A 21,420-nucleotide genomic window follows, 5' to 3' on the forward strand; every position below is an offset into this window, starting at 1 on the left:
GCACTGACATCCACATCACAAACCAATGCTTTCTGCGTGTCCAGAAGTGTTAAGTGTGGATGGCATTTCACAGGACTGAGGGAAGGTGAACTCTTGTGCTCCACTGGTGACTACAGTGGCTTAGCTGTAAAACTCTACATAATGCTCTGATTTCAATCTATGGAGGATTAAATTTCACTGTTGGCGGATTCAAGATGCTAGGCACGCCTGTAATTTAGGAGAAAGACTGCCTGTCTTATGCTCGTTGCCCTGCAAACCCTACACGAAGAAACCCTTCCATGCGAGGCTCCTTGTGAGGGTACTTGCCTCTGACGTATGGACTACGTCACGATCTACCAACTCTGAATCAATGGCCATGAGGATGCGCAGGTACAGGTCCACTCCCCGTGGGTTTAGGTCCACAACTGAGAGAATGTCAAAAAAAAACTTGGGCCATTTCGTGAGATATTCTGTAACAAAAAGCAAGGCGAAGACTTGGGCAGCTTTATTTCGTATAAAGGTCTTCTCTGGCTGGGGATTCAGCATCTGGCAAACAGAAACATCCATGAAATTAAATTCAGACTATTTAAATGCATATTATTTTATTTTCTATTTATCATTACTTGGCAAAAATGCAACTAAACTTCAACATTGCCCAGATCAGTAGCAGCATAGCTGTGCAAAATTACTCAAGTGTGTGTATGACTGGTCACACGATGAACACAAGATAATGCCTACAGCCAGTGTGCTGGCACAACAACTACAATCCCAGCATTCAGGAGACAGAGGCAGAGGCAGGCAGATCTTTGTGAGTTTGAGGCCAGCCTGGTCAACAAAGTGAGTCCAGGACGGCCAAGGCTACACAGAGAAACCCTGTCCCAAACAAAACGAAACAGAAAAACAACAACAAAGCAAAAATGGATGCCTCTTAGAATTTCTATTTTCTTACAGTGCTGGAGATTAATCCGTACTCCAGTATTCTACCAGAAAAACATAGACCTATTCCTTTTTTTTGCAGCAGGAAAGTTTTGCTTGTTTTGGCTCAGGTCTTATGATGTAGCTTAGCCTGGCCTCACTCAGAGAGAGCCACCTGACTTAAAAGCCTCTGTGTTTGTGTGGGATCTAAGGTTTGAACTGCCAGGCCCAGCCCAGGCCTGTGTTTGTCTGTTTTTTGCTTCTGTTGTGTTTTATTTCAAGCCCCAGGTTGGCCTCAGTGACAATCTCCTGCCTCTGCCTCCTAAATACTAAGATATTGGCATGAGCCAAGGAATCTCATTCATTTTCATGAAAAGAATTTTAACAATTGATGTAATTTCTTCTAAGAAAAAAAAAAACTTCAATTTTTTCTTTCCTTGGCTGACTCTTAAAAGGAAAAAACTGGTTACATTCGAAGCTTTACAAGTTAAGCTTAACTACAATTAACCAAAAGAAATACGTGTGAATAAACAACTCATTTGGTCCCCTGTAGAGGCTGTGTCAACACAGGCCAGCTCTAAGGAGCAAACAATGAAGCAGTTACTGTCGTGGAGTTTAATAACACCAATAAATTCTAGGGGCTAGAGAGATGCCTCTGCAGCGAGGTACACGAATGTGGAGAACCTGAGTTCAGCTTCTAAAGCCCATATTGGGCAGTTCACAACAACCTGTAACTCCAGCTCCAGGGAATCTAACAGCCTCTTCTGTGGGTACCTCAGTCAGGTTACATACCCACACACAGGCATACTCACAGACACAAAAGAAAGCTTAAAAATTGGGAAAAAAAAAAACAAAAAAAAAAAACTAACTTTTTAAGCTAAAGTTTCAGCCAGGTGTGGTGGCAGGTACCTTTAATCCTGGCAGTTCAGAGGAAGACACGGGAGTTCTAGGACAGCCAGGGCTACATAGTTAGACCCTGGGTCCAAAAAAATTTTATTAAAGTTTCTACAATATGTTATGGAAAAGTATAACAGTTTAGGTTATTAACACTATCTTAAGTTATCATTATTTCTGCCCATGATCTTCAAGACCAGTCCTTTAGATATGAAAGAGGAAACAGTTGACACAGAATGAAATGCATTTTACCTGAGCTTGAAGCCATGAGAGAAGCGTCTCCCTAATCAGCTGCTGTTGAGCAGTGCTTAGTTCTGAGTACCTGTTGAAACAGAGAACAGTGACTACATTTGGGGTCTATGGTTGTGACAGTAAGTCTCACCTATTAGATGCACAGCGTTTTATAGCATTCAGGAAGCCCATTAGCAGTTTTAAGGAATCAGAGTATCAGATAGGCTACAGTCATCAACCTCAGACTTATGGCTCAGTTCATGACATCTGTGTGATTTTTCAGACTATGTACTGAGGTATGTGGTCTACGGCATCAGCCTGTAGGCTAACTAACTCAGTTTAGAATAAATAAAACACATTCATAGACCATAACTACTCTGTTAGTTTACCATCTGTATTTTGGTTTCCTCAAGGATGAAAATCCCAATTAAAATACACCTGTCTCAACAAATCTTTGAGATTAAAAAAAAAAAAAAAAGCAAAAAGGCCTTACTTGTATTTAACTTGATGTTCTAATACTTGGAAGCAGAAAAACTTTATGTGATCATCACTGAAAAAGCAAAAGGAAATTAGACAATCAGAGAATAAACTGGGGAAAGAAAGGCAAAATATCAGTAACAAGTGTGACATTCCTCAAACTAGGCATCCTGGCTGGCTTTCTGCTTACCAACACTATTTGACTTTATTTTTATTATTGTCGTTGTTTTCATGGGTACAGACCCCATGGCCTCATCAATTCTAGGCAAAGTCTCTACCAATGAGCCACAGGACCAAACCCTGTTTAAAGGGTTAAGGGAGCTCTAAAAACAATTCGCCTCAAGTGGCTGCCCCATTACATTTTACATGCCACAGAACCACAAGCTCTAATACATACCCTAAACACAGTACTTCGTAAATAGAGGCCATTTCCCTAGACTCTAATGAGAAGAGTAAAGGTTCCTGCAACAATTTCTGTGCTTTGCTTTAGAATGGTTAGAAAAATGAAACGGCACAGCTGCAAGAGACTGATCAAATCAAAGATGCCATCTTTGGCCTACTTGAAATTTAAGCCTCATTAGTCAGTATTCTTAGAGCCAAATACAAAATAAATAGGGTAGGTAGGAAAATTCTTAGACCACCCTCAAAGTTCACACAAAAAAACTAAGCTACAAATAAAGATACCTTTGTAAGATGGGAAAACGAACAGTCCATTATCTATTTCTAACTCCCTCTTTAGGTGTGATACAGGCAACAGTCCCGACAAAAGTCCTTCAGAGCCCCGAAGCTGCTCAGTAAGATGGGCAGAGCGTGAGACAGGCTTTGTGCAGGGACTGTGTTTCCTATGAAGAGCAGTAGGAATGGAGACACTCTAAGATGGGGGAAAGAACAAGTCAAGCAAGAGGTTGCGGCCAAACAGCACTGCGGGCACAGCACTCAGGACTCCAGCCAGAAGGCCAGCACTAACCCTTCCGGGCTTCTGCTAGATAACTGTTTCCCACAAGCGTTGCTAGGCCTGTTTCTCTCCTTTAATAAGACGCTAACTATGAAATGAGTATGCAAGTTTTTGTTTCTGTGAAACTGTGTTTGTTGTTTTTGAAAGACTAAACAGAAAAAGACACATTGCAGGACAAGCCTTTCCGTGTGGAAAGGCCTCAGCAAGCAGGACAAAGAACGGGAGGAAATATCTGGAGGTCTGCTTTCACCATCCTCAATTCTCCACTGAGGCCCATGCTGGAAAAAGTACAGGGAGGATTATGGGTGCAATGACAACTAATGACAAGACCTTGGTCCCAACACCAATATCACATCAATATTCAGTTACTGTTTGTTTTAACTCCGTTACCAACTCCCAATAAGACAAAGACATGTTTAGTGCAGCCTATTCCGGTGGGGACTGGCTCTCGGGTACATAACAAACATAAAAGGACAGTTTTACTGAAAAATCAATTCTGGATTAGCTCAAATATTGGTTTGCTATTTCTCTTTTCACCCTACTAACAGTTTTCTAAAAGGCAAGTCATAAAACGCTTTTTATAAAAACACTTCCCAATGGAAAAATTAAACTGCTGCACAGTGATGCTGCTCCTTCCAGACAATATGGAGTCTGTCTGTCTTACCTGTACGTCTTCTGTGCCAGTGCCTCTGCACACACCTGCCAGGCATCTGGGGAGATCTTTAACTGTTCAAAATAAGCCAGGGCCTGCAAGGGTGCAAAACAAAGCAACATGTTTGATACTCACACTCAACAAAGGATGGATTGAACCAAAAATCAACAACAATTTGGACTTAATAAATCAATTAAAACATCCAATCCAGGCCTCTGAATATGTGCAAAATGCAGACCAAGTCTAAAAATAGATCAGTGACCAACTATCAGTTAGACACTAAAGACAGTTTCCTTACAGTAAAGGAGATGGCGCAAAAACACCCTGCAGATCATTGGGTTATGAAGATGACAGGCGCAATGCCTCAGTGTTTTATCAAGTGCATTAAGGTATATACAACTGTAAAAGGGTCTGTGAAAGGATGACATCAGCAAACACACCCTCACACCATAAGTAAATGCTAAAAGTAATAGAACTCTCAGCCCAGTGACTAATCTGGGATGGACAGAGCAGTAACATGTGGAGAAGATGGAGGGGTCAATCTCTTAAACCCCACCTTCTAAGCTGAACACTTTTATGGTCTAAGGCAGGAGGCAGAAATGCACAGAAGCCCTTGACCCTTCTAAGCATCTCTTCCATTTGGCTGCTTCTGAGTTGAATCCTTATTAACCAACTGGCAATGTTAAGCTGAGTCCTGAGCCATTGTAGCCAATTATCAAATCTGTGGCAGGAGGTGGTGGTCCTTGATTTAGCAGGCAGTCCTCAGAGGTACAGATGGTCTGCATGTCAGTTTCTACAAAACCAGGGCTCTCATGGGGAACATCTCAGAAGCTAGGAGGGCAGACCAATGAAGTCACTTCCGCGTGCTGCTAAAGGATCACTCACAACAAAGGAAGGGCTCAGCATACTCTTTCCCTTACGCAGCAGCAAGAGGCAGGTGCACAGCTCCGGTGGTAGACTGCCTGCTAGGGTAGGAGCCCTAGGCTAGATCCCAGCCACCACAGTCAGGTATGGTGGTGCTTATCTGTTACCTAAGTACAAGGTGGAGGCAGAAAGATCCAATATTCAAGGCCATTCTCAGCTATGTAGCAAGTCTGAGGTTAGCTTGGGCAAAAAAATCAAATGAAAGGTTTTATTTAAACTAAAGTTGGGTATTTAAACCAGAGCTGGGGAAGGAGCGGGGGAGGAAATAACCGCAGCTCTTTCCATGTTTGTCTCTGGATTCGGAATCCACACATTACCATGTTAGAAAAAAAGTCTGTAAACCGGGTGTGGTGGCGCAGGCCTGTAATCCCAGCACTCTGGAGGCAGAGGCAAGGGATCACTGTGAGTTCGAGGCCAGCCTGGTTTACTAAGCAAGTCCAGGATAGCCAAGGCTACAAAGAGAAACCCTGTCTCAAAAAAACAAAAAAACAAAAACAAAAACAAAACAAAACAAAACAAAAAAAAAACCAAAACACTAGCTCTGATAAAGTCCTTGGGAACCCCACATAGTGAAGTTGTTCTCACAGACCCCCCCCCCCAAAATTACCCAAAACCAAACCAAAAAGCTTTCAAAAACTCAAGTGTCTAGGAGCGTCTTTGCTTAGGTTCAATTCCCACTACTATGAAAGCAAGCAAACAAAAATTCAAAATTGTTTGACACATATTAAAATAGCTAAAAGCCTTTAATTATATCAACATAAAAACTGCAATGTCCCAGCTACTGGGAAAGCAGGTAGTCCCTATGAAAACAAAACCATTTATATACCGAAATTGGGACTTCTAGGATTCTGACTAGATATTGCCACCTAGATTCCTATTATCTGCTATATTTGGAGGGCTGGTTACACATTTATCAACAGAGCATAGAGCATATCAGAAACTGCTTGGGAGGTTTTTTTATCTATTCATTTTTTTAAGCCACTTTTAAAAAGTTTTTACTACTTAGAAGCAAAGCAGATAGAGATGTAATACTTAGTGAGACCCTTAACACCAGCTCACTTTCCACTTCTTTGCTACGAGGAGGAAGAAAAGCCCCTCCTTCTTCCGATTGTAAACTTCACAACACTCACATCTTTAAAAATTAATTAAAGGCTTCTTCTTTTAGAGTCTTCTTTTATCATTCAGCTAAGGTCCTTATTAAGTTTACATGCTACATTAGGTTTAGCTGTTTACATTTATCCAAATATACCAGCATCTCCTAATGGACTTCTTGCCACAAAATCGCTTTACGTAACTTAAAGGGCGGCTTATTTCTATCCTGCAAAGACGAAACAACAAGGGGCTAGCTGTCACTGAGAGCTAAGCAACTTGCAGTCCAAGCTAAGAAATGAAAGATTAAAACATGCACCACGACGGCACACGCTTCCTACCGCTGTAACCGTGTTACAACTCTGCAACAATTACAAGTGTCTGACGCTGCACACAGACCTGCCTTAACAGGCCAGATTTCAGCAGACAGTTTAACAAAACCCAGTCGCAGCCTTGATGTTCCAATATTCAGAACACACCTCAAATCTGTCTGGCTCTATTAATGTTTACTCAAATTATACCTCCACCATCAGATGTGTTTTCTAAGTCCTCTAATGCACATTTGCGGGTAGTAGGCTTTTAAACATGATGGAATCGCCGGACTTACCCTTTGTCTGAAGTCTGAATTGGCGTTTGGATTTAGCCCTAAAAGCGCCTGCTCATCCATCTCTGCTGCTATTCCTGGAGTTTCCCGATCACAATAGATGTGGCTTCTAATCCCACAGAAGAATCCACAATCATCTGCACACACAAAACAAAAAGACGACTGTCTGGAACGTAAGAAGTGGCTGAAAATACTCAGCTCCCGAAGAGTCAAAATCCACCTAAGCTCAAGGAAGGGAGCCTAGGTCTCCAAGAGCAAGAGCGGACCCTGCAGCACACAGCATCATTTACCGAGCACGCTGATCAGGCTTTCGGGTAGAACTGTCCTGCAAAGCTGGCCAGCCAAGGACAGAAAGCAATTCTAGACACATGCATGCGGCGTTGGGACCTATCTGCTGCACGATGTGTGCCTGGGAAAAAGACCTCTATATTCGCTTCTTTCCGTGGCTGTAAGAAATCCCCTACGCTTAGATACGAACATAAACCATCTTTAGAAACATGAGACTGGCTCACCTCAGTTTAATACCCTTACTACACATGTGTCTGCATGTTCTTTTATGTGTGTATGTACAGGTGGAAGTCAGAGGTCTCTTTTACATGTCTTCCTCTGTGGAGTCTCACTATATAACTTATTTATGTCTACACATAGGACAAGAGAAGTTAAATAAAAAAAGGGCTAAAGAATGAAAAACCAGTCATTGGAACAATGAGCTAATTCTGCCAGCCAGTTCTAGAAACATCTTTCATAAATGACTTCTCTCACTTCAGCTTTCCCCATTCCACAGCTTTCCTCTCCCCTAAATCTCTTGAAAGTAATCTACCTCACAATACAGTCTAATATTCTCAAGCCAGAACACAAAAAGCTCCCAAAGCCAGCTAGTATTTGACAGACATCCTGCTTTTCTGCATACACATGGAATGAGCTTATGATGTGAACACTGTCCTCAGATAGTTTGGTGGGTAAACTGCTTCCTGCACTCTGACCTGGACAAAATGACTCCCCAGCATCCATGTGAAAGCTAAGTGTGGTAGAACTGCGGTGGTGGGGGAACAACAGGCAGATCCTCAAAGCTCTCTGGCCAGCTATGCTAGTCAAACTGGTGAGGCCCAGGTTCAGGAAGACCCTGTCTCAAAAATTAAGGTGAAGGGGGCATTCTGATAAATATGTATTATATACATATACAAAATTGTCATTAGCCGAGCTCAGTGGCACAAGTCTATAATCCCAGCACTCGGGGAGGCAGAGGAAGGTGGGTCACTGTGAATTTGAGGCTGGCCTGGTCTACAGAGCCAGTCCAGGATAGCCAAGACTATAGAGAAACCCTGTTTTGAAAAACCAAAGAGTGAAATTGTCATTATATAGTGAAAATCAACAGAGAAGACAAGTAATATAGATCCCTGACTCCCACCTGCACATATACACTCACAGACACACCAAACACACAATTTTACTCTCTGGAACACTGTGAGGATAGGGAGATTAGGTCTTACACTCCTATCATAAAGCTATAAAACTTTTTTATTTATCTATTCTTAAATTATTAGAGCCATAGAGAACAAACTTAAAGAGACCAAGAGATAATACATGGTGTACCATTATTGTAGGGTTGGTGGAGCCAAGCCTGGGCTGCAAGATCCCTATACTTTTCTGCATCCCTTAGTCCTTTTGGAATAAAAAATCTGGACTCTTAGGCTTAGAGCTTTGGAAAGAAAGCTCAACCTCTCCTCTCACCACTCACAGGAACTCTGCAGGCCACAGCAGCGCAATCTAAGTCCCTACTGCCCACAGGATTAAGATAAATACTTGTCAAGAACCCCTCACAATCTGCATGCTGTCCAGTAACAACACCTTGCGGGAAGTTCTCAAATGGTATTCTACTGTTCATCTTTGCAATACTTGGCTCTTTTCAGCTATGACGTTAAACCCCGCGGGCCTTCTGATTTCAACTTACAGACCACTTCATGCAGGAGTACAGCTCTGATCCCTACTGTCTGACCCTACCAAAACTGGATTAGATACCCCTTCCATCCAAGCTCTACCACATTGTCATGGATAACTTGGTTTCTCAAACAAACAAACAAACAAACACTGGGAAACATGCATCACTGTGTTCCTAAAATTTCAAAACTACAGGTTTTTGGTTTTTAAAGTTCTGGGTTTGAGGCTTCTGATTCCCCAGATCCACACAGTGGGAGATGAGAACTGACTCCTCTCTCCACATATACAGCATACACTCATAGGCACCTATACATATACAAGATAAAGAAATATAATGTTTAAAGTTTGAGATGTATATTCCAATATTATTATTAAAAAAAAAACAAAACAGAAACAAGCCAGGCAGTGGTGGTGCATGCCTTTAATCCCACCATGTAGGAGACAGAGGCAGGTGGATCTGAGAGTTCGAGCCAGCCTGGTCTACAGAGTGAGTTCCAAAACAGCCAGGGCTACCCAGAGAAACCCTGTCTGGAAAACCCAAGCAAGAGAGCAAGCAGTCAACCAAGCAGCCAAAACAAAACAAAAAAAAAAAAAACACCACCAAAACAATCAATAGTCAGAAGTATAAACCTTTTAATACCATGGCTTGGGAGGTAGAGGCATGGGGATCTCTGACTGCAAAAGACAGCCTGGTCTATCTACATATGGATGTTCTGGCTAGCCAGAGCTACACAGTGAGATTGTCTCAAAAACAAAACAAAAACGGAGGCATTCGACTCAGTCAGCAGGAAAAGAGGCAACGTCTCAAGGACTACAATGCGTGCAAAGCATGCCCCCAACATGTTATAAATTTAGAGGTAGGCAAAGAAGATGAACACTCTTAAAGTAGAATGGTATTGTGAACAGATGGAAAAGCAAAATGGTTTCACCAGGAAAAGGTAAGTACTATTCCCCTTATTTATCCTCAGAGAGAAAAGTCAGTTTAAGAATTTCTGTAAACCCATGATTGAGAAATCCTCTAGACTTCCTTTAAATTATCCATTGCTTTTGGGGGGAAACTGCTTAAGCTTTTTGTCATTTCACACAAGAGAAAAAAAAAAAAAAAAAAAAAAGCCCCAACAACAATAACAACAAAAAAACCCTAAGCAAACTTGTTACAGTTGTCCACGGAGAAGGAATTCCTTACAAACCTTCGCCTTCTACACATTCGGAAAAAACACTAGGATGATCAAAACAGACGTGGTAAATCACCCGTCTGTGAATAAAGCTCAGCTGGAGTTAAAAGGTAACCATTTCCCATTAAAGACTGGGAAAGGACGCTTACAATTCTGACCGACAGAGCCTTGGAAGCTTAAACATTGTTACAACATGGTAAACATTTATACCACCTCCAAAGGTGGATGCGCTGGGGGCGGGGGCGAGAAATACACTTAAAACACGAAGTCTTCATTTTTCCTTAGCCATTAAGTCAAGAATCAGACAATGTGGAAAATTCCTCCACACCTACTTAAGCCTGTTTGAGAACGACTTAATCTTTCCAGCCTTTTAACATCAAGTTGACAAGTCGCTTTAATACAACGTAACTTCCCCCAGTAACAACTAATTAAGGCTTTCGAAAAGTACTCGTTTTTCAGGTTACAGGGAAACATCACGCTTCTCCACCGCTGCAAGACTATAAAGAAGCAAAGAGGAGGAAAGGGGTGTCCGTGCTGGCAAATTACTACGCAGAGATAACACTTTCTCCATATTTATCCCGGGGTGGGGAGCAACTCAACTTTGAGGTCTCTACAGCTGAAATTGGTGGGACGCGCTAGAAACGGATCACAAACAGGGTCGGTGGGGCAGCCTCCTAGGCCAGCCTCGACCCCTCTCCTTCTCCCAGATCCCTCCCTGGGCGAAGCCTCGTGGCCACTAGGGTGATGAAACACCCGGCAACCGGCAGCCACGCACTCGGGACGCAGCCGCCACCACTCGTCCCACAAGCCCAAGTCCGGCCCTCCCGGCCACGCAGGGTGCCCGGCCCGCCGCCCCCAGCCTCTAGCTACCATCACTCCAGTATCTCTTCCTCGCCCGTACTCCCGAGGGCCGGCCAGCCGCCAGGAGCGGCGCCGCACGCAGGGAGTACAGAGGGCGGCCCTCGTCCTTGTCGCTGTAGTCCTCCGCTACAGCCGCAGCGCTAGCGCCGGAGCCGGCCCGGGCCGCGCTCGTCTCGGCGCTCGGCGTTCCCCGGGCGCCTTCTGCGTGGCGCGGAGCGGGGCGGGGCAGAGCGGGGCGGGCAGGTTGGCGAGCCGGCGGGCGGGGTCGGTGGCCCTGGAAGGAAAAACTGCGCAGGGGCCCACTAACGCCGCCGCTGAGTCAGCGCGAGGCACGCCTCCCTGCGTCCTGCCGCGAGGACCGGCGCCAGCAGCAGCCTCATGGAGAAGGCGCAGACGGCAGCCCGCGGGCTGGGCCCCGGGGGACTACGACTCCCAGCATGCAACGCGCAGGGGACGCTTCCGAGCGGAGGGCCGCACACGTGCTCCTTGGAGCTCGCAGGGGGCGTGGTCGACGGGCCTATGGTGCATGCCGGGAGAGTGCGTCCGCCCCTCCTGTCCACGGGTCCCTGGGTCCTTCTAGATCTTTTCCTTTCTTTTCTTTCTTTCTTTCTTTTTTTTTTTTTTTTTTTAAAAGACGGGCCACGTTGGATCCTTCTTTGAGCGGCAGCATGAGTTCCGCTCCACGTCTTCCAGAAAGGGCTGCTCAGACGCTGGATGGAATAGAGTACTCCAACGAGGTTGGGGAGTGGATGTGGTTCAAACCACGTGTTGAGTCAGTGGTTGAGTTCCTTTACAATGGTTCCACGTGGCAAGAGTCCAGAAGCTTAAGGATGTGACGGTTTTTAAAATTTCACTGCATCTTTATTTTATTTACCTGTATTGCTTTTGAGGCAGAATCAGCATTCCATAGCCCCTGCTGGTCACTTGGGGCTGTTGCTTGTTTTGTTGTTTTGGTTTCTCAAGACAGGGCTTCTCTATGTATCCTTGGCTGTCCTGGACTTACTTTGTAGACTAGGCTGGCATTGAACTCACAGAAATCTGCCTGCCTCTGCCTCTAGGAATAAAGGCGTGCGCCATCACTGCCAGGCTTAGTCACTCGTTTGTTTAAGTTACCCAGGCTGGCGTAAGGTCTCAGCCTTCAACCTCACAAATCCTGGAATTACAGGCATGCGCCAAAATAGCCAGTTTAGATGTTACTAGTTTTATCCACAAAAAGGAAAGCATCCCGGGAGCTGGTGGCAAACACTAATCCCAGCACTCAAGAGGCAGAGACAGGCAGATCTCTGAGTTCAAGGCCAACCTGCTCCTTAGAGGTAGTTCCAGGACAGCCGGAACTACATAGAGAAACTCAGTCACAAAAAAAAAAAAAAAAAAAAAAAAAAAAAAAAAAAAAAAAAAAAAAAATCAAGAAAGAATGGAAAGGAAAGCATTCATAAGAAGTTTGGTGCTTACTTTCTTTGCTCATCTCCTACTGTTGCTTTGTTTATTCGATCCGGAGTTACTGTTATTTTGTGGGAGCAGTATAAATTCCAGCTGCTTGCATCTGAATCCTGAGCCTGCACCTCTGCTGTTGTTGACACCGTATGTGTTAGTAAATTCATCTCAGTTCACTCACTTTATGTAGAGTGGAATAGTACCAACCTCCAAGGTACGGTTTGGCTAATTTGGTTTTGAGGCAGGGCCTCACTGATGAGTTTGAAACTTGCTGGCTTTAAGTAATTCTTTTGAGCCTAACTCTATAGCCACATAGATGGAATAGCCCCCAGTCCCCAGCCTTTCTCCACCTCTGTATTCTAGGCCCACTCCTAGGCCAGGTGCAACTGGGACAGAGGTACTGGCTGAATACTCCATTGAGACTCTCCTGGCCTTACCCTCGATCTTTTTCAAGTGGCACAGTTGAGCTCTGCAAGATAGCCATTGTTTGCCTAAGAAGATATTCCTGCACCACAGCTGACTATGTTCAAAACAAAGTGTTTCATGTATGGCCCTTTACCTTGTATAACATCTTTAATGTTGGGCTTCCAGTCCTGGTAGGACCTGATAGGCTAGAGTCAGATGGAAGGAGAGGAGGACTTTCCCTATTGGTGGACTGGGGGAGGGGCATGGAAGGAGATGAGGGAGGGAGGGCGTTACAGCCGGGAAGCAAAGTGAATAAATTGTAATAATTTAAAAAATTAATAAGTAAAAAAATGTCAGGGTTGAAAAGATAGATCAGTAGTTAAAAGTCATATTATTCTTCCAGAGGTCCTGAGTTTGATTGCCATCTACTTGTGATTTCAGCTCCACAGGATCCAAAACATCTAGCCTCTGCATGCATGCACACGTGATAAAAATTATATATATATTTAAAATGTCAGGTTTGGATTTGCTTCCTGTCCATTTCAATATATCCTGAGTCTGGCAGAGTGCCAGTCCCTTGATCCAGTTTAAATGAGTAACTGCATGAATTTTTCCTTTAGCTGTGAGACTTTGCTAAAGGAAAAATTCATGCAATTGAGTGGCTCTGTAGTGTATACATGTCCAGCAAATTTCAGTGCTTCATCTTTAAGAATTAGTGTGACTACATTGGCTTGTCTTTTTCACTTACAAATAAATTCATTTTGTGAGAGCTTTGTTAAGCATTGCACAGGGCTTATCTACAGTTTATTTACTATAATTTATTTATTTATTTATTGGACCTTCCCTATAGTTCAAATGATATTGTAAAATTCTCTTCCAGTTTTGTAAAGGTATTATTACAGAGTAAATAAGGAAGGTTGGATGGACTCCAGCTAGAGAAGACCTGAGAGGGATATTAAGGATCCCTTGTAGTGGCTGTCTGTCCATGAAGAGACAGACGGTCAGTCTCTCATCTCAGGCTAAGGTGAGATGATGCTGGCAAATGACACTCGTCATTTTAGTGAAAGGCATGTAGTGCTATACATCCCATCATGTTTGAGCATGTGTTACCCAGTAGACACAGTTCTAAGTGTTTCTACATTAGTCCTCACAACCACTGTAGAGTTCAATTCAATTATTTAATTAATTAACTTATTTGTTTGTTGACACAGGGTTTCTCTGGCTGTCCTAGACTTGCTTTGTAGACCAGGCTGCACTTATTCTTTGAGCACTGACTGAGTTGACTCCACCATGAAGCCTTTTAGATTTTCTTCGGCTTGTGATTAATCGTTCCTTTAACATGTCTTGCCTTTAACCTCTTTCATCATTAACATATTTTAATGCTTTTAGTCTGTATTAAATTTGTGTGGTTTTCTGATGTATTAGTCTGTAGTCTAATAGTCTGTAGTCTAGGATAGTTGTTTAGCCCCACCTGGCCTGAATTCACAGAGACCTGACTGCCTCTGCCTCCTAATAGCTAGGACAAAAGGAATGCCCCACCACACCTAGACTCTTAAAAAAAAATAAAAATGAAAAAGCTATTTTTGTTTCTTAAGACTGGATCTCAAGTGGGTTAGGCTGGCCTGGAATTTCTGGATGAGAACTCTATATCCTCTTTACTTTGCCTTATGAAGGGATTAGGGACATGCTCCACCCTCCTCAGCTGCAGTGGCTAGTTCTTAAAGACTGGAAGTAGTATTCTGGTTCTGTGTATGTATAATATCTTTTCAGGAAACATTCTGCAAATGTTTACTGAAGTATGTTGAATGCAACTTTTAACCACTGAATTCTGTGTCACATTCTCTGCCTAGTTAAGCCTAATGTCACTGTTGGTGGAAGTTCATTCATAGCAGGCTTGTTGGCCAGAAAAGAAATGGAGGGGATGTGGTCAGTTGGTAGACTTCTTGTCTAGCATACACAAAGCCTTAGGTTTGATCCCACAACAATATAAAGCTATAATTAAACTAAGCATGGTGGCACATTCCTGTAACTCCAGCACTCTGGTTTTGTTTGTTTGTTTTTGTTGTTTTTCTGAGACAGGGTTTCTCTGTGTAGCCCTGACTGTCCTAGACTCACTGGCCTCGCACTCACAGAGATCCACCTGCCTCTGCCTCCCTGAGTGCTGAGATTACAGGTGTGTGTCACCATTCGTGGTAACTCCTACACTCTGGAAGTGGCTATAAGAAGATTAGTAGGAGTTCAATACCTTTGGGAAAGAAAAGGTTGGAAAGTAGGGTGGGTATGCTGTCTTAATTTTTTCTTATTAACTCTTATTCAGGTTTTAAAACCTTACTTAACTTTATGTGTATGAATGTTTCCATGCATGCATCACCATGTCTGGTGCACATGGCTATCAAGAGGGCAATGGATCCATCTCCTGGAACTGGGGTTAGAATGTTTGTAGTTAGCACGTGGGTGCTGGAAATGGAGCCCAAGTCCTGTGCCAGAATTAAACACTTTAAACTGCTGAGCCATCTCTCCAGCTTCCCCCTTCTTATTAGATATTTTAATTTAGTGTGGAAGCCTGAGACCGGGATAAGAAAAGACAAGTATTAGTGAAAAAAGTCTGCGTGCTTCATGTGGGTGTGGCACACTCGTGAGGCTGTGGGGTGCACACCTCTGTGTGCCCAAGTGTGGAGATGGGGGGAACATCAGGTGGCTTCTTCTCACTCCGTCTTACTGAAGAACTGGAATCCTGAAGCTTTGGCTGCACTAGCTTGCCAGCCAACTCTCTTGATCCACTTGTCTCCTCCCCCTAAATTTTGGGGTTATAGGCATGGGCAGCTAGCTTTTAAAAGGAGTTTCTTTTATTATTTTATGCATATATGCATTTCGTGCGTGCATGCCTGGTGCTCTTGGGGACCAGAAAAAGGGCTTTGGATCCTCTGGACTCGATGTCAGATGGCCATGAGCTGCCCTGTGGATGGTGGAAGGGCAGCCCTCCAGAAGAGCAGCAAGTCAAGGGTTCTTACCCCCACAAGCCATCTTCTAGCCCCAGCACTGACTTGTATGTGGGTGTTGGAGACTCAGGCTCAGGTCCTTACATTTTCAAAGGAAGCACCCTATCCACTGATTTAGCTCCTCAGCCCCAGAAAATGAATTTTTGTTTTGCTTGTTGTTTTGTTTGTTGTTTTGATTCCATCTATGACTTTTTCTTTTACTTTTAGATTTTTTTTTTTTCATAAAGTGTATTCTGATTAGGGCTTTCCCCAATGCCTTGGTTCTTCTCTAACTCCTCTCCCATCCAGACCTACACCTTCTCTGTCTCCTTAGAAAACAGTCTTCTAAGGAATAATAATAAAATACTACAAGATAAAGCAAAACCAAACTGGAACAGGACAAAACAAACAGAAGAGAAAGAGCCAAAGGAAAAAGCGTAACAAACACATAGATGCAGAGACATGCTTGGTACACACATGAATACCATAAAAACACACTCAAAAAATGAAAGCCATAATGTATACACAAAGGACTGTAGAAGTTTGAAAAATCCTCTGCGTCAACGTGAGACAAGGCACCTCTAAAGATGCCCTTGAGCGCATGTTGTGTTGACAGCTGTTGCTGGATATGGGGCCTATCCTTAAGAGCCTTTCTTCCCCAGTGAGACGTCTGCCCCTTCGGAGAAAACAATTTTTTTTATTTGTAAGTGCTTATCTATGGATTGGAGACTGACCGCTTCTGGGTTAGAAATGGGGTGTGTGTCCATGTCTCCTTTCAGCTCTAGGACCCCATCTGGTGAAGACCCATACAGGCCGTCTGCATGCTGTGAAGTCTCTAGCTCGTATGTGCATCAGTCCTGTTATGTCCAGAAGGCTCTATTTCTTTGCCATCCCCCAGCCCTTCTGGCTCTTATATTCTCTCAGCCTCCTCCTCCGCAGAGTTTACTGAGCCCTGAGGGGAGGTATTTGATGGAAATGTCCCATTAAGGCCGAGTGTTCCAAGGCCTCTCACTCTGCATATTTCCAGAAAATGTTTATGTATTTTCAAGTGGACAGCATTTGCAGGTTTCCTTAGATTTTGTAGCTTTCTCTTCTGTATGCCCTCTGATTGCTGATTATTATAGTTAGATGAATATTTCCCATTCACACTAAGGAGAATCCAGGAACTTCCTAGATCAGTCTCCCTCTTGGTTATTATTGTTAAAATGCTATGTGTATGAGTGTTGGCATTAGTTTTAAAAAAGTTTTATTTCTCCCTACTGCACCCAAATCCCTTTCAACACCCCAACACCAGGTAAGAGGATAGTTTTCTTTCTTAGCTGCTTCCTGCTAGTTAGGGTCCTCAGGTTCCTTGGAGCCAGTCCAATCCTCATTTCAGGAGATCTCCATCTTCTTGTCTCACAACAGCAACGAGGAACAGCAAGAGGGAAACAGGAGCAGCCTTGATCTTTTTCCTCAATCCACTTTGGGCTCTGGCATTTATTTTCTCTCCAGAGTCCTCAGATGTAAACTCTCTGCAGCTGGCAAAGAGCTCCTCTCAGAGCCTACATGAGGCAACTAGTCTGCTGCTGTGGACCATCTGAATCAGTCCTTCATCCCACACCTGGCACCAAAACAAAAACACGCTTATATCCACAACATGAGTGTTTGGTCTGCATGTGTGGAAGCTCGCCATACATTTGCTGTACCCACAGGAGTCAGAAGCACTCAGTGGAGTCCATGGACCTGGGGTGCCGAGCCATCTCTCCAGTGCCATCAGTTACCTTTCAAAGTTTACTCATTCGCCACAGAGTTCCCAGTGTCCCCTTGCACTATCTCTTTTCAGTTTTAATTTGAGGAAATATGACTTATTAAAACAAGTAAGAGGGCTGGAGAGATGGCTCAGAAGTTCAGAGCACTGGCTGCACTTACAGAGGTCCTGAGTTCAATTCCCAGCAACCACATGGTGGCTCACAACCATCCAAAATGAAATCTGGTGCCCTCTTCTGGCGTGCAGGTGTACATGCAAACACACTGTATACATAATAAATAAATCTTTGAAAACAAAAAGCAACAAGCTGAAAAAAAAAAGATAGAAAAAAAACAAACAAAAAAGAAAACAAAGCACCTTAAAGATCTCTAGACCTGTTGAGAGTTAATTCTAGTTTGACATTTTTACTTCATAACATACAAATAAACAAAAATGTTCTTGCAAATGCTATAGCATAGTAGTACAGCAATTGACTAGTCTGTGTGGGGCTGGAATCCCAGCCACAAAACCAAAAGGACTCAAATGAGTATTTATTTTAAAATGCTGTTCTTTTGTTTGTGTGGTGTCTTTGTATTAGACTCTGATCTTTGGTTGAAGCCAGAAAATTTATATTCCAGGAGCAATTTCAGCTTGATATTTTATAAGCAGGGTAACAATGACAGGAAATCACATGCTTGAGGAACTTACTCATTTTTTTAAAGACTATTTTATTTGTGCTGGTGCCTGTGTGTGGCGCCTGCGCCTGTGTGTGTACAAAAGCCAGAGGAGACTGCCTGGGAGCAGGGAGTTACAGGTGTTTGTGGGATTCCTGGCGCGTTATTGTCCCTGAGCTCTGGTCCTTGATTGCGTAACAAGCACTCTTAACTGCAGAACCGTCGGTCTAGCCCTAGTTCTTCAAATAGTATTCATTGTTAGGTCCTTGTTTTTTGTTCTCTGTGGGGTTTTTGCTTGCTTGTTTGTTTGATTTTTGTGTGTGAGACAGGGTCTCTCTCTATAACCCTGGCTGCCCTAGAACTCACTATATAGCATATAGACCAGGCCAGCCATGCCTGCCACCACTGAGATTAAAGGCATGAGGCACCATACACAAGTGGCCCCTGTTCTTTGGTCTTTGTTTCCTTGAAACTGTCTCTCTCTGTAGGGCAGGTTGATCTTGAGTTTGTAGTAATCCTCCTGCCTCTGCTGACCAAGTATAGGCAGTGGCAGGTTACAGGCACAGGCCTTTATGCCTGGTCTTTACTTTTTCTTTTTCCTTGAGTTTTTGAGACTGGGTTTCTCTGTGTGGCCTTGGGTCTCCTGGGCTTGCTTTGTAGACCAGGCCCTGTTTCTGAATTCTTTTCCAGCTTTGCTAGTCATAATAATGCTTTGGTATTGATAAGCTCTTGTTCTCATCCACAGACAGGGAAATTGAAGTGTTGAGTGAGTTTCAAGGTCATTCACTACTGAGTGGGAGGGCTGAATTAGTTCACCTGCTTTCAGTGTGTAATGCTCATAACTACTGTGCTTTCAAATTAATTCTAGCTATTAACCCTGGACTCAGGCCATGTTGATGGAAGTCAATGGCTATGCCTTTTGAGGTTTGCTCCACACAAGTAATGCTACATTCTTTTGGTGGAAACGTTTATCAGATGCTTGATCTCTCAGAATCTGTGCCAAATGCTTCTTGAGTGTGGATGGGCTTTGAAGATAAGGAGCAAGTGCTTATCTCGGGTGTTAGCCTACCTCCGGAAAGATTAGAAAAGCATAGGGGAACATGAACACTTCAGTACTCCCTGGTCCTCACTTCCTCTCTCTTTGGCAGCAGGGCAAGTGTTGGTGTTGCATTTTTATTATTATTAGTTACATTTTATTAACTCTATATCCCAGCTGTATCCCACTCCCTCATTCCCTCCCAAACCCACCTTCCCTCCCTCGTCTCCTCCCTGCCCCTTTCCAAGTTCACTGATAGGGGGGGCCTCCTCCCCTTTCATCTGACCCTGTTTTATCAGGTATCTTCAGGACTGGCTGCAAAGTCCTCCTCTGTGGCCTAGCAGGGCTGCTCCTCCCTTTGGGGGTGGGGAGGTCAAAGAGCCTGCCATTGAGTTCATGTCAGAAATAGTCCCTGTTCCCCTTACTCGGGTAACCCACTTGGTTACTGAGCTACCATGGGCTACATCGAGCAGAGGTTCTAGGTTATATCCATACATGGTCCTTGGTTGGATAAACAGTCTCATATAAGACTCCTGTGCCCAGATATTGCATTTTTACATATGATTAGACTTAGGCTCAGGAATGTTAGTGATTTTTTTTTCCCCTAAAAATCTCACAGATAGTGAGCAATAGAATTAGTAATCTAATCCAATCCTCCTGGCTCCAAATCCAGTAATCTTTCCTTTGTGGCTAATCCCAACTCTGCAATCTGAATTTTGCTTTTTCCTGGAAATGCTGTAGGACACTGAGTACCTGGATGTCACGACACTGCCTTCCCTGTGAGTTGCCAAGTGTGAGATCATCAGTTTCTCTTGTGTGCTTCACCTTAAGGTTGGTGTCTTGGGCACCAAATGCTGATTGTCTGCTAGTGGGCCTTTTGGCACATACAGGCAGTTCTCGCCCTACTCCAGCCCTTCTGTGTGTCTTGGTCCCAGGAAGTGGATATAAAACCAGAAACCCAGAAGCAGAACCGTAGGCTGGAGTGAGGCTTTCCCCCATGGTCTTTGCTTTCTACCACTGATGTTATTTTTCACTGAGCTGCTGTGAGGGTAACTGCCAGGCACAGATGGGGGTCCTTGCCTTGCTGTTGGCTTAAAGTGGCAAACTCTTATACCAATGAAGTTTTGTAGCCCATAGGGAGCAGGAGTCAAATCAAACCCTGGGCACTCTCAGTGCCAGGCCGGTTGAGATTTTGCCAGCAGATGGCACTTGTTCCCCACTCCTACCAACTAGTCAGAAAAGAAAGAATGCGCTCTATTAGTGCCTTCTGTTTGACTAGGCCTAGGCACTTCTTTCCCTGTTGTAGTAGGGCTAGTCCACAGTATCTGGTTATACATTGCAGTAAGTGTAAACTCTTCTCCCGTAACGAATTTGAAATTGTTTATAATAGTAAAATATAGAAAGGGAGACTATAAATCCCTGTAAGGAACGTCAGCTTTTATTAAGGTCTGTTAGTAAATAGAGGGATAATATAGTTTCATTATATCTTTTCTATATGTTTTTTTTTTTTGTTTGTTTGTTTGTTTTTTTTTTGAGACAGGGTCCTGCTGTGCAGCCCAGAACTCACTAGATCAACAAAGACAGACCTCCCGCTTATGGCCGTTTTCAGGCCTGTTTCTGGAATGCTGGGCCTACAAGTGTGAGCCAGCTCTATCTTCAGGTCTTTGGATGAATGAGAAGGGCAAAAAGGATGGCTCTTCTCGGATTTGAAATAAAATGGAAGTGTACACCTAGGGCAAGTTTCTGTCTTGCTCCTCATCTCGCTAACGTAAGATGCCCTGTTATTCCTGCGCGGACTGTAGATGTGAGGCAGTACCTTTATTGCTCTGCATCTCTAGAGCTACACAATCCACACACACCCTGTAACCCATCAGCTTTGATTTCCAGGTCCCTTCCACCGTGCATTCATCTTCCACTATCCATTGAGTTTGTATGGGACCTTGTGGCTCAGAAGCTGGACAGAACCTCTAGTCTCGCCCCGCCCATCGCTGTGTGGAGTGAGGATGAAGAGAAGGGGTGGGACCCGGCGGGGCAGGGGGCTCAGGGAAACCAGACGGCGGAGCCGGTTCCCGAGCGTCCCGGCGCAGTGGTGTCGGAGGCAGCAGACACGCGCTTTGTGGCGCGCTCGGCTTCCACCGGGTGCAGTGGAGGTACAGCCACCCGCACGCTTCCTGGCCGCCGGTGTCGCCCGGCCAGCCCCGCGCGGTCCGGCTCCCTGGCGCGCGCGAGCAGCCGCCGCCCGAGGCGTACGACACGGTCCGCGCCTTTGAGCCGAGAAGCACACGTTCAAGGATGAGGTGCTCAGCGACCGGCTCACCTACCTGACCGAGGACCCGCCCAAGTCCGTCTGGAGGATCGTGGGTCTGCGGATCGTCGTGGCTATGGAGTTGGTGAGGCTCACGGGCGGGCAGGCTCCTTCCTAAACTATCTCGCATCCTCCCTCCTCCCCATCCCCCTCCGGACTTTCCCA

General features: G+C 44.3%; 1 protein-coding gene across 1 annotated transcript in view; it reads right to left on the minus strand.

Moving 5' to 3' along the window:
• The window catches only part of Xpot (exportin for tRNA), a 38,429-nt gene extending 27,423 nt beyond the window's left edge, over nt 1–11,006 (minus strand). The window contains exons 1-6 of the mRNA XM_055625933.1: nt 10,704–11,006; nt 6,724–6,857; nt 4,116–4,198; nt 2,513–2,569; nt 2,041–2,110; nt 307–525 (exon numbers count right to left, since the gene is read on the minus strand). Of these exons, the coding sequence (XP_055481908.1) occupies nt 307–525; nt 2,041–2,110; nt 2,513–2,569; nt 4,116–4,198; nt 6,724–6,783 (489 nt within the window). The 5' untranslated portion in view covers nt 6,784–6,857; nt 10,704–11,006. The remainder of the gene's footprint in view (nt 1–306; nt 526–2,040; nt 2,111–2,512; nt 2,570–4,115; nt 4,199–6,723; nt 6,858–10,703) is intronic.
• Nucleotides 11,007–21,420: the final 10,414 nt, after the last annotated feature.

This window comes from Psammomys obesus, unplaced genomic scaffold, assembly GCF_907164565.1.
Source record: "Psammomys obesus unplaced genomic scaffold, mPsaObe1.curated_primary_1811, whole genome shotgun sequence".
Classification (NCBI taxonomy): Eukaryota; Metazoa; Chordata; class Mammalia; order Rodentia; family Muridae; genus Psammomys; species Psammomys obesus.